The sequence below is a fragment of the Anser cygnoides genome, chromosome 21 (genome assembly GCF_040182565.1).
Source record: "Anser cygnoides isolate HZ-2024a breed goose chromosome 21, Taihu_goose_T2T_genome, whole genome shotgun sequence".
Classification (NCBI taxonomy): domain Eukaryota; kingdom Metazoa; phylum Chordata; class Aves; order Anseriformes; family Anatidae; genus Anser; species Anser cygnoides.
Window position 1 is genome coordinate 4509092 of NC_089893.1, and position 12428 is coordinate 4521519.

The following is a 12428-nucleotide window of genomic DNA, read 5'->3' on the forward strand; positions in this document are numbered from 1 at the left end:
CAGAGACCATGGGAGTTCTGGCTCGCCTCGCCTTGAACTCACCTGCCTTGGCAGGGCCACGCTGGCAGGCGAGCCGATTTTAATCGTGAGGCTCTCATGTCCTGGCTCAAAGTCACGGAGGGGGACTGCGGGGAGGCTGCAGGAGCGCAGCCCAGCCAGGCTCAGCACCAGCACGGGGCTGCCGAGCCCTGCAGGGGTCTGGCCGCGGGTGGATGGCACCAGGGGAAACTGAGGCACCCTCAGCCTGCCCCAGAGATGCTGGGGACCAGGATGGGACCCGGCAGGAGATGCCCCCAGCAAGGACAGGCTGTCCCAGCCCACCCGAAACAGGGGACTCAGAGGCTCTGCGGCCACCCCAGCCTGCTGCGGCCGTGCTGCCGAGCGAGGACAGGACATGAAGGACACAGCCTTCCCCCGGGAGCCGTCCCGCACGCACTTGGCTCGCTCTCAGGCCGAGCGGTGAGCAATTACCGGAGGGAAATGCAACCACCTCCCAGCCATGGGCAGCCGCAGCGTCCGGAGACTGCCATGGCACCGGGGAGCTGGCACCAGGCCTGGCTGCCCGGCAGCTGCCATGCTCACAGACCCGTCCAGGGCACAAAATTTGGGGTTTCTGGGGACGTTCCCTGCTCCAGAGCTTGGAGCCTCGCACCTGGAGGGAGGGATGGTTTCAGCCCGTCACAGCACACAGACCCTGAGGCAGGAGGAGCTGCTGGGTTACATTCATGAGCGCTGGGTGTGTGTGTGTGTGGGGGGGGAGGCTGACAGCTTGCTGGAAATGAAGCCCCCCAGGCTTTGGGGAAAATCCCCGGCATCCCTTTGTCAGCGCAGCTGCGGCGCCCCAGCCCTAATGAGCTGCCAGCCCAGGGACAGCGGCTGCAGCCCGGGTGACAGCGGGGAGCTGGCACGGCAGGCAGGCACAGATAAAGACCCCGGGCCGGCGGGGAGGGAGCAGGTGAGGATCAGCAGCAGAACCACGGGGGGGCTTTGGGCTGCTCCCCGGCACCAGCTTCGCTCCCTCGTCAGGGGCTCGGCGCGGGGAAGCAGAGCAGAGCAGGCTGCGCAGCACCGCGTCCAGCTGGGTCGGGGATGTGGCCGCGGGTGGAGGCCTCCTGCCACCCCTTTGGGTTTCCATCTCCTCAGGGTGGGCCACCTGAGCCTGGAGGAGGTGGTTTCAGTCCTCTCGGACCTCTCTTCTCCCCAGGACACGGGGTTCTCCCAATGGGATCACCGAAGAGCCCTGTGTCTGCTCTTCTGAGTCCGTGCTTGGGGTCCTGCTTTGGTCTTGTCCCATTCTCTTGGGATCCTGAGCTCCTCTGACCCATCCATTGGGGTCTGCGAGGCGTCGGAGCGCTGCTCCTCAGCCCCTTCAGCCCGCTGGCAGCGCTCCCCAGCACCCACACATCGAGGCGGCTCCAGTTCCCAAAAGCACCAGAGCCCGGACACATGAGGAAGGCGGGCGGCCCTGGCCAGGCAACTCCTGGCTGCCCCATCCCAACATGACTGCAGCCCCTTGGAGGGACACAGAGCCCCCACATTCCCCGCAGTTGGCCCCACACTGCTGCAGAGGGACTCCTGATGCCCCCACGTGTGCCCATTTCCCAGCACAGCCACAAGAGCTCACCCACGACCCCGGTGCAGGAAGCCCCTTACCTACGTGCTGCAGGCCCCCCCTCAGCCCTGCTTTGTCCCTACGGTCCCAAATCCCCCCAAAAAGCTTTGTTGGCCCACCACACCCCACCCGATTGAGGTTTATCCCCCCATTTTCCCAGCTTGAAGCTCTCCTTACCCGGTCCCAGGAGGCACCAGCGCAGCCTTTGCCATCGGGGACATTTCCCCTCTCCGCAGGTGAGGATTTGGGATCTGGTCACTGCGGGGTCTCAGAGGTGATCCTCTTGGCCTCTTCCTCGCACACCCCTCTCAGGCTGAGATTTGGGGGCTCCTGCTGGCTCTGAGCCCCCCCAGCACCGCAGGAAGAGCTGCTCCAGCACCTGCTGGGGACCCTGACCTTGGCGTGCCACCGCCACAGCTGAGGAGCCGCTCCGGGAAGAGCTGCCAGCACTTTTTTTTTTTTTTCCTTATTTATTTTTAAATAAACATTTCTGCACAAACCGCTGCCTCTGCCAGCTGCACTGCAGGACCTGCGTGCTCAGCCCGGCTCTTATATAGGGTTTACCCTCGCCCTGGCCAAAGGGGTGGTGGTCCCTCCCCAGCCCGGGCTCAGCTGGGACCGGGGCTCCGACCGCTCCTTGCTCGGGGGCAGCTGGGGGTGCTCATTAGGAGCTGCCAGAAATCAGGGCCTCCTGTGTCTCCCCTCCCCTAATCCCAATCCTTCCCTTATCCTCCTCCCCACCACCCTTGTGTTCCGCGGGGGGGGGGTTTCCAGGGGTCCCCCCCCGACCCCACAAAGCTCCCAGTGGATCGAGAGCATCTCCAGGGGAGCAGAGCCCAGCAGCCGCCGTGCTCAGCGTGGTGCTCAGCGCTCCCCCCATCACGATGGGGCCCAGAGGATGCTCCCAGCCCCCCCCCCCCCCCCCAACCTCCCCTGGCCTGGTCCCAAGGAAAAAATCGTCTTCCTCCTCCCAGAATAGGCAGTTCCGACCAGCGAGCCGCCCTGTTTATCCCCGAGCGGCTCCGCTTACAGAAAAGGCCAACTTCAACCCAAACAGACGCTTCCGCCGCAACCCAGTCCTGCTCCGGGGCCGGACGGGGAGCTGCAGGGCGGCCATGGAGCCTTCAGCCCCGGCCCCAGTGCCTCCGCGAGCCCTCGTGGGGTGGGGACACCCCGGGCACCACCGGGGGTGCGACCCCCAGGTGGGACGCGGGGCGAGGTGCCCCCGACCCCATATCCCCGCGTGCACCCCAGCTCTGTAGGGCCGTGGGTTTGCTCGTCCCGCTAGGTGAAGGAGTCGCCCCCCCCGCTCCAGAAGCCCCCTCCCTGGCTCGCCCCCATCCCCGCGGGACCGATTTCGGGCAGGAATGAGGAAGCCCTTGGCTCCCCGGCTAAAAATAGGGTCCCCTCCCGGCGCCGGGTCACCGCGCTCCCACTGCATCCCGGCTTGGAGGGGGGGACGGGGGGGTGTCCACAACGCGCCCCCCGACCTCCACCCCCCCCGAGGCACCGGGGGCAGGGTGGGCTTCTCCTCCGACCCACGGGCAGCCGGGACCCGGGGGGGTGGGCTGCCTGGGAAATGCGCCCCCCCCCAGGTCCCCTCCCCACGACCAGGGCAAGGGCGCACGGAGGGAGCGCAGGGCGCAAAGCGGCGCCGATGCCTCCACCTAGCGGCTCCCCGCCGGCTCTGCGCCCCTCCTGGGCCCCTGCGAGGGGCTCAGCACCACCCGCAGCCCCCTGCAGCCCCCCCCCGGAGGGGTCCCAAGCCCCCCCCCAAGGCAGCCCCCGAGGCAGGGATGCAGCAGGCACAGGCAGGGACGAGGAGCCTTTTATTGCGGGGGAAGGAGGAGAGGGGCGGCCGGAGAAGGGCAGGGGACCTGGGGTGACGGGCAGGGGACCGGGGTGACGGGCAGGGGACCGGGGTGACGGGCAGGGTGCTGCCACCCCTGGGGCAAGGCAGGGCCGTGGCAGGATGGGCCCCTCGCCGTGCCAGCGGCCAGGCAGCCCAGGCTCGCCCTGCACGCAGGGAGAAGCTGGCAGCAGGGGGCCGGGGTGCTGAGCCCAGCCCCGGGGGGGTGCTGCGTGCCGAGGAGGCGATGGTAGGAAACGCAGGGCACGCTTTTTTTTTTCTTTTTTTGCAGCTCGCGTCGTGCCCTGGAGGTGGGTGCCCGGGAAAATGCTTAAATCCTGCACGGCGCTACCAGGGGCCGCATCCTGACCAATTCAAGGCGATGCAGCGGAGCAGGGTGAGGATGCTGAGCGTCCCAGCTCCCCTTTGGCCGGACCCTGCCACCTCCCCCCCGGGGGTGCCCACGGCAGGGGAAGGGGCGCGCACCCCCTGTCCCCATCGCCGTCCCCGAGCTCAGGCGAAGACGGCGGAGTTGTGCCAGTAGGAGTAGACGAGGAAGCCGGTGAAGGTGCTGTCCGTCTTGACGCTGGCGTAGAAGCCGATGTAGTCCCCGACGCCCACCTGCACCCACACCTCGTCCTCGGGCTCCAGGCGGACCAGGGCGCCCCCCGAGAGCGAGGTGGGCTTGGGCCAGTTCCCGTAGTACTGGAAGAAGGAGGCGACGGACTGCCCGTTCTTCATGAGGTCGAACTGCAGGCTGGCGCGGTACACGGTGGCGTGGACAGCGAAGTAGTAGAGGCCGGGCACCTCGCAGGTGAACTTGCCTGTGGCCGGGTCGTAGTGGCCCTGCTCGTTGACCAGCACCACGTCGAAGCGGATGGGCTGGTCGGCCAGCGGCGGGCTGCGCGCCTCCGAGCGCTTGGCGCTGAACGCCGAGCGGGGGGCCACCGCGCACTCGCCCTGCGCCCCCTTCTCGCCGTGCACGCCGTCCACGCCAGGGCTGCCCGCCTCCCCGCGGGGACCCGGAGCTCCTGGGACAGGGGATGGGGACGGTGTCAGCTCCGGGGCGCCGTCACAGCTCCCCCAGCCCAGCCCCAGCCCACCGGGGTTTCGGCGTCGTGTGGGTATGGGGTGGTGGGTGCGCACCGTGGGCAGGGCTCTGCGTGGGGATACGGGGTGTGGGTTAAATGGGGAGCCGAAGAGACCCCCCGAGAGGGTGGGAGAACCTCCCCCAGGAGCCAGGGAATGGATGAGGCACCCGCATTTGGGTTCCCGAAGAGGGAGGAGGAAGGGAGGGATGGGGACGGGGGAAATGCGGCAGTGCCAGCAGTGGGGAGCTGCTGACTCCTGCCGGAGCACCAGGTCCTGCAGGCAGGACCAGAGGGGGGGTGGTGGTGGCAAAAAAGGGGCTCTTTTAGGGGATTTGCTCCCCGTTTGGCAATGTAGAGAGGGTCCCCCCTGGTGGGACGCCTCCTTCCTTACCAGGTGGGCCCATCTCGCCCTTCTCCCCCGGCATCCCCATGGCCCCGTCCCGGCCGTCTCGTCCGTCTCTGCCTGGCAGACCCTGGCCCCCGTGCAAACCCGGGGTCCCCGGGATGCCCGGCTGCCCCGAGCACAGCCTGGGGATCTTGTTGTCTTCGATCTGCACGGAGCTGCCGACGAGCCCGAGGAGGAGGAGGAGGAGGAGCAGCTTCATCTCGTCTGCCGTGCGGGGGCTGGAAGGGGGCAGAGAGGCGTAAAGGCTCCGCGGACCCCGGTGCGCAGGGCTCGAAACCGGGCAGGCAACCACCACCCTGCAGCTCCCCCCCTTTTATTCCCCCCCCTCACCATTTCGGCAAGTGCTCAGGGCTGGCTGCACCTGCCGCAGCATCCCCGTTGCCCACCCGCAAGCCAAAACTCCCGGGGGTGCCGTGGCCAGCGGGTGGCACAGGGCGGGGGGGTGGACCCGGGGGACACCCGCAGGAGGCGCCAGCTCCGTGCGTGGGCACTGAGTGGCCGTGCCAGCTTCGTGCCCAGATTTGGGGTGCCGGCGGGGTGCTGCAGCAGGAGGACGACGGCTCTGGCCGTGCGTGGCAGGGGCGGCAGATCGGGGAGCTCAGGGAGCTCGGGGCTGCGTCGCGGCCCTGCCCTTGGCAGCATCCCCGCGGCCGGCGGCTCCGCTCCGCTCCCGGCTGGCTCCCCGCGGCACGGCCGGCTGGGGCTGCAGCATCCCCGGCTTTATGGGGCCGTGTCGGGACCACCCTGCTGCTGGGACCACCCTGGGGCCGGGACCACCCCGCTGCCCCCAGCCCTTTTTTTTTTTGGCTACCGGCATAGCCCCGCGGCCAGCGTTGGCCCTCTCTCCCCGTGGCCTTGCCCTGGCAGAGCCGCTTCTCTTCCCCCTGTTGAACGCGACGGCTGCAATGAGGAGGAAAAAAGGAGGAGGAAAGTGGCTCTCCTCCGTCCCGGTGCCGGAGCTGGGACCCCCGAGGGTCCCCACTCACCGCGGTGCCGCGGCTCCTGCGCTGCGGCTCGGACGGGCTGCGGCTCTTCCTGAGCTCTTCGCTCTGACGAAGGCCCTAGGAGAGGCAGCCTCTCCCCCCCCCCCCCCCCCCCCCCTCCTCCCCACGTCTCTCCTCCCAAACTCCAAAGGAAATCACGGGCCCCGGGAGCCAAAAGCTACAAGACAAGGGGAAAAAAAGAAAAAAGAATCCCCACGGTGTCGGAAGCGCGGTGAGCAGGGGGAAGGGAGAGGCGAGACAAACGGCCGGGCAGGGGGAGGAGAGGCGCGGGGCGAAAACCACCTCTGCTGGAGGCACCCGGGCAGCGGGATGGAGGGAGGGAGACGGGAGAAAGCGGCCGAGGGAAAGCGGAACAGGAGAAAGGGCAGGCGAGGGGAGCCCGGCGAGGGCGGGCAGGCTTGGAGGAGGGAGGTGGAGCCCTCGGTGCCCCGGCTGGCAGCAGGGACAAGGCGAAGGGGGGCATCAGGGCGCACACAGGGTGGCAGTGCCACCCCAGGGGCACCCATGGGTGCTGTAGGAGCCGTCTGGGGGGGCGCAGGGCAGCGAGGGGCTGAGCGGGCAGGGATGCGCCAGGCAGGTGCAGGCGGTGGCCGTGCCAGCAGGCAGGGATTGCCAGGGGACCGCGGACACGCAGCGGTGCTGGGACCGTGCCAGGCTTTTTGGGGAGCCCCCCGGCTGCCTTTAACCCGCTCCAGCACCGGGAGCACCCAGGGGACACCAGCGGGCACAGCAGGGTGGGTGACACTGCGGGCTGACCCCTCCTGGCCCCGGTGCCCAGGGCTGGGTGCTGGCAGGGGGCTGCCTGGCACCTTGCCCCCCCCCCAGGTGTGACGGGGCTGTTGTTTTTGGCTAGCTGGCAGCTGGTTTGTGGCCATGGGGCGGTGCCGGGCGTGTGGCCAGCGGGGTGGCCTGGGGCCAGCACGGCCAGCAAGGCCACAGCCCTGGCTGGAGCAGGAGCTCCCTGCCGCACCGCGGGGCTGCCAGCACGAGACCCCCTCCGAGACCCACCCATCGCCTCTCCCCCCATAAACCCCCAGCCCACGGAGGGCACACGAGCAGCCCCTGTCCCCCTGCAGCAGGGGCAGCCTCCCCTGCACCCCGCTATTCCTGCCTGGACCCCCTCCTGCCCTGGCTGCCCTCCCGTGGCCCACGCCTCGGTTTCCCCAGGGGGATCTGGCAGGACCTCCCCAAACGCCCCCCCTGCTCCATCGGGTTCCTCAGCAGCTCACGCTGTTTATTCTGCCGGCTCCGGGGGCTGGGGGACACAGGGACCCTCCGTTTGGGGGGCATTAACCCATCCACTGCTGGGCTAGCAGCTGCCTGAGGGCTGCAGGAGAGGCTGGGCAGAGCCTGGAGATGCTGAGACACCCACGGGCGCAGCTCCAACCCATGGGCACAGACCCCCCCCCAACAAATCTTCCCCCGTAGCAAGGCTGGGAAGGGGCAGCCCCTCTCCAGGGACTCAGTCCTGCGGGAAATCCCACGGCATTGGGGCACTGAGCGCCAAGAGGATGCCCTGGCCCCAGAGAAAGACACCTTGCAGCTGGGCATTTGCAACGACAGGAGGGTGGGAGGGAGGTTTGGGGCAGGAGGGGGCTCTGGGCGTGCTGCCGCTCCTCTGGCGGTGGGGGCTCAGGGCTGGAAGCACTCCACGGGGTCGCTGGAGTCGGGCAGGATGTTGCAGTTGATGGGCCAGAGGATGCCGAGGAGCCCGAGGGACTGCTGGCAGCGCAGCTCGGCGGCCAGGCAGACGGCACGGCAGGGCTGCAGGACGCCCCCGTCCGGGGTGCATTTGGGCACGAAGAGGCTGCAGATGAGGAGCCGGAGGTGCTGGTAGCAGGCCAGCTCCATCAGCGTCTGCGGGACGGCGGCGGTGAGCGTGGCACGGGGCAGACGAGCATGGCACGGGGCAGGGCACCCGTCCCCAGCCCCTTCAGCTCACCTGGTAGTCCTGCAGCACCTCGGCGGCTCCCTCCTGGTCCGGGATGGCCAGCCAGATGTTGGGGAAGGAGGTGGCATTGTAGCCCAGCCCCAGGCACATCTCCACCTCCACGGGCTCGCAGACAGAGCCTGCCACGGGGAGAGGTGCTGCGCTGCTTGCGGCGGCACCGGTGGGGGGGACTGCTACCAGGGGGTCCCCTGGCCGTGGGCTTAGGGGGAGCGGGGTGAAATCCCCGTGGACGGCACTCACCGAAGGCTGGGTAGGACACCCCAGTGCAGTTGAGCTCGTCGGTGCCGTCGGGGCAGTCGTGCCAGCCGTCACACACCGACTCCAGCGCCCGGCACTCGCCGTTGCCGCAGGAGAACTCGGCGGGGCTGCAGGTCTCTGCGGGGCAGGGGGACAGGGGGACAGGGCATGGGCACGATTCTGGCTGCCACCCCTGCTGGGAGTCGGCCAGGTCCCGTGCCTGCTGCTGTCTCTGCCCTCGGTCACCGGCAGGGGACGTGCAGATGAGTGGCTGCCACCTGGTAGCCGTGGGCTGAGGGTGGCCACCTCTGGGCCAGCTTAGGGGGATCCCGAATTCCCCGGGTTATCTGGGGGCAGCCCGCGGGTGACGGGTCCTGCCTGTCTGCAGCCCCTCCAGGCCCTGTCCCTGTGGTCAGGATCAATATTTTTTTGGGGGTAATTCAGGTGGGAAAGGGCCCCGGGGGACCTGCAGCCCAAGCTCTGCCCCGAGCAGGGCCAGCTGTGGGGCGAAAGCCCTGGCTTTGTTCAGCCTTGGCCTTGAAACCCCGCCGAGGACAGAGCGCCCAGCCTGCCCCGTGCCGTGCCACCTACTCTCCGTGGCATTGCGGGCCTGGTAGGTGGCGAAGAACCCGTCATCTGCTACTCCCTCGTCCGCCACGAAGAGCACGGTCATGACGTGGCGCGAGGAGGTCAGGGCGGGTGGCAGCTGGTGGCCGCAGAACCTGCAGGGCCACGGGGCAAAGGATGGGGTCAGAGGGGCAGCGGGGCCAGCCAGCACATCCCCAAACCCTGTTCGCTATCAGCCCGTCTTCGCCAGCCCTCCCTGTGCCTCGGTTTCCCCGGCTGAGCCGCGGGAGGTGGATCCGTCAGGGTACCTGCCCATGAGGCTGGCGGCCCCGGTGCCGGCGCTGTCGTGCACCTCCACGAAGTCGAAGCTGCAGTCCTCGTGCGGCTCCAGGCTGAAGTTGTGGAAGCGCAGGTCGACGACGTGGCCCACGGGCACTGAGATCTGCCAGAGGCACAGCTACCGGGGCAGCCGGGGACACCGTGAAGCCGGGCAGGGGCACCCGCTCTCCCCGACGGGAGGAAGCCTTCCTCCCCGCCTGCCCCCCTCCTCCTCCTCCCACCACCACCCGTCCTCTCACCTGCTGGTGCGGGTAGGGCTGGGGATGGCTCGGGGTGGAGAAATGCCCCTCCAGGGCTGTCAGCGGGCCCCCGCACTCTGGGGACACACACACCGTGTGGCTGTACCCCCGTCCCCTCTCCCTCCACCCCATCTCAAACCCCCCCCGGTGCTGCGGAGGGGGCTGCATGCTGCCGGCCCACCTTTGTGCTTCAGGCTGCAGTTGGCCTCGTCGCTGCGGTCCTCGCAGTCGTGGAAGCCGTCGCAGACGAAGCCCAGGTGGATGCAGAGCCCCCGGTCGCACAAGTGCTCGTCCCAGGCGCAGCTCTCTGCGGCACGGGAGGCGGGTGTCCGGTGGCGGTGCCCTGCGCACCCCCTGCCCTAGCCCCCCCGGGGGTTTTGGGGGGCGATCCCACACTGGGGGGGTGCTCACTCTCATCGGGGGCCACGGCACGGTAGCGGGCGCTGAAGCCCGGGGCGCCCACGCTGCCGTCGGAGACGAAGGTGACGCGCAGGAGGTTGGAGTTGGTGTTGAAGGTCGGGGGCACCACGTTGCCGCAGAACCTGGGGGCAGCAGCCGGCGGTGGCACCGCTCGCCCCCCCCACCCCCCCCGGGGGGATGCCGAACCCCTTCCCGCATCCTACCTGGTGGTGCCCCCCCGGGCCGGGGCAGGATCCGTGCCGCCGGCCCCTTGCTCCTCGTAGAGCTCCAGGCGGTCGAAGAGGCAGGACGCGGTGCCCTCCACGCTGAACGCCTCCATCCGCAGCTGGATGGCGAGGCCGGCGGCCACCTCGATGCGCCAGACGCAGAGCGCATGGGGAGGGTAGGGGCCGGGGTGGTTGGGGGAGCTGAAGGAGCCCTCGGGGCCCCGCAGGGTCCCACCGCAGGCTGCGCGGGGAGAAACGGCACGGCGGTGAGCCGGCGCCACGGGACATCGCCGTGCCGGCGTGCACGGGACTTACCCGGTGGCGGCGTGCTGGCTGTAGGCAGCTGGCTCCGGGTTGGGGTGGCGGCTGTTTGGGGGACCCTGGGGGGTCTTGGGGTGGGTGCTGCGGTGGTGGCGGCGGTGCCACGGGCGGGCAGGGCTGCGGCGGGGGAGCTGGGTGGCCGTGGGGACCTGAGCTCTGCGCCCAGGGGAAGAATTGCTGCAGGGTGGGGAGGGGGCTCGGGAAGCCCACCCAGCCCCACGAGTCAGGTCCCACACTGCTGGCCTCGCCAAGTCCCAGTCCTGGACATCCCCCCTGGTCCTGCACGTGGGGACCCCCCTTCCCGGGGAGGTGCAGAGCAGGACGGGTGTCCTCACCGTGCCCCGAGCCCCCTCGGAGCCAGCTCCGTGTCCCCAGCCCCACGGACACGGCACGCCCCCCCCCCCCGGCCCGGCACTCACGGTGGATGACGATGGCCAGCAGGAGGGCGATGAGGAAGAGGAGGATGGCGCTCATCAGGGCCACGCAGAGCCAGGTGAACCTGCAGTCGGCCCGGTACCGCCAGCCCGCCTGGCCCCACAGCTGCCGGCCTGCGGGAGGGCGAGGAGAGCGGGCAGAGCAGGGTGCTGCCGTGCCCCCACCCTGCCACCCCCCTGCCCGGCTGGCCGAGCCCAGCCTCTTGTCCCCCTTGGGACCCTCTTGTCCCCCCTCGGACCCTCTTGTCCCCCCTGGGACCCCCAAGCAGCCCCACACCCCGGTGATGAGCTCCCCACGGGTGCTCCCGGTGGCCCCATGGACACGGGCGCGCGTACAAACCCCAGGCAGGTACCGAGGACATCCCGGGGCGACGCGGGGCTGATCCTGTCCTTGTCTGGGGACGTTTCCGGGGGCTCCTCGCCCTCGAAGACGGGGTTGCAGAACTCGGTCTGCACAAAAGGCGGGCGGCACCGCAGGGGTGGCGTTGTGGGGACACGCAGGTGGCCGTGGGGGACCCATCGGGCAGCTCCCCCACCCCTGCCCTACCTTGCTGTGGTCCAGAGCCTCGGGGCAAAGCGTGATTTCGGTGAAGTCCTTCATGGCAGCAGGCGGTTCCCAGCACGGTTAAAATCCTCCCTGGTGTGCCATGTCCCCGGGCACGGCCACCCGTTGTGCCACCCGCGCCTCCCCGCCTGTCCCCATGGCACACACCGGGCAGCCTGCACCAGCTGCGCCCCGTGGAGACCCCAAAACCGTGTGCGGGGAGCCCTGGGCGGCCCCGTCCCCTCCGCCGGCCCCTTCCCCCTGCCCCGTTAATCCAGCTCAGCTGAGGATGCCGAGGTCAGGCCCTGGCACGGAGATCCAGCATCTTAAAGGGGAAAGTGTGCTCGCTCCGGAGCTGGGAGCCCGTCCCACAGCCTTTAGGGAGCCTGTTTTGGGGTGCACGGAGGCGCTGCTTGGTTTTCCTGGTGCCCCCAGCTGTCCCCAAAGGGGCTGTGATGGGGAGCCCGGGCTGAGCACCTCCCTCCTGCCCCCACGTCTCCTTGTGCTGGATGTCTGAGCCCCAGCACCCCCGTTCCCGCTGCCCCTTAATGCCCGGGTGCCGGCCCAGTGCCTGAGCCGGGCAGAAAGGGGCCTTTGTTCAGCGGCTTTGGGGGCAGAGCGCGGGTGCTGGACGACTGGAGGAGAAGGAAAGGCTCCCCCTGCCCCAGGAACTGGGGGCCACCACCTCCCCTTGTGTCCCCGTGGGGTGCTGGCTCATGGTTGCTCCTCATCCTGCCTCAGTTTCCCTGCTGCTCCCGGAGCTCCCGTCCCTCTCCTGGTGGCGCAGAGCCTAGCACACGCACACGACGCTCCGTTCCAGCTGCAATTTATTCCTGCACGAGTCTCCCTTGTACGAGACACATCCTGCCCATCTTGCTTACACAGTAAACGAGCCACCTGCCCAGCAGCAGCGCTGCCCCAGCCTGGGACCTCGGGCAGGGCGGGATGGGGGGGGGAGAATAAATTAGAGAAAAGGCTAAAAAAGGCCACTGGCATTCGCTAGCCGGAGGACGGAGCAGCGGGGCCAGAGCGGGGGGACGAGCATCCCCGGGGGGGCTCCTGGTTTCGGGGGGAAGAAAGCCCCGGTTGCAGACGGTCCTGGGGAGCTGCTGTCCCCCCCCCCCCCCCCGCAGGACGGACGCCCCCGTGCCACCCCGGCGCCCCCCGAATGGTTTAAGGCACCGTCGTATGAGGAGGCAGGTGAACAC

The 12428-nt window shown here is 69.2% G+C and overlaps 2 protein-coding genes across 3 annotated transcripts; both read right to left on the bottom strand.

Annotated features, from left to right (window-relative positions):
• Window positions 1-3424: 3424 nt before the first annotated feature.
• Window positions 3425-6086, bottom strand: C1QTNF5 (C1q and TNF related 5). 2 transcript variants are annotated; one of them, XM_048063575.2, is made up of 4 exons: window positions 5945-5966; window positions 5770-5858; window positions 4944-5176; window positions 3425-4492 (listed from the first exon to the last, which is right to left on the bottom strand). In XM_048063575.2, the coding sequence occupies exons 3-4, from the start codon at window positions 5155-5157 to the stop codon at window positions 3975-3977; spliced, it is 732 nt and encodes a 243-aa protein (XP_047919532.2). In that variant the 5' UTR covers window positions 5158-5176; window positions 5770-5858; window positions 5945-5966; the 3' UTR covers window positions 3425-3974. The 2 variants fall into 2 exon arrangements, with proteins under 2 accessions (XP_047919532.2, XP_047919531.2); XM_048063574.2 differs by lacking the exon at window positions 5770-5858 and having other exon boundaries at window positions 5945-6086.
• Window positions 6087-6797: 711 nt separating this feature from the next.
• Window positions 6798-11407, bottom strand: MFRP (membrane frizzled-related protein). The gene is made up of 13 exons (XM_048063576.2): window positions 11224-11407; window positions 11030-11126; window positions 10662-10790; window positions 10237-10398; window positions 9919-10162; window positions 9707-9837; window positions 9477-9602; window positions 9296-9372; window positions 9026-9174; window positions 8742-8872; window positions 8154-8288; window positions 7905-8032; window positions 6798-7819 (listed from the first exon to the last, which is right to left on the bottom strand). The coding sequence occupies exons 1-13, from the start codon at window positions 11275-11277 to the stop codon at window positions 7595-7597; spliced, it is 1788 nt and encodes a 595-aa protein (XP_047919533.2). The 5' UTR covers window positions 11278-11407; the 3' UTR covers window positions 6798-7594.
• Window positions 11408-12428: the final 1021 nt, after the last annotated feature.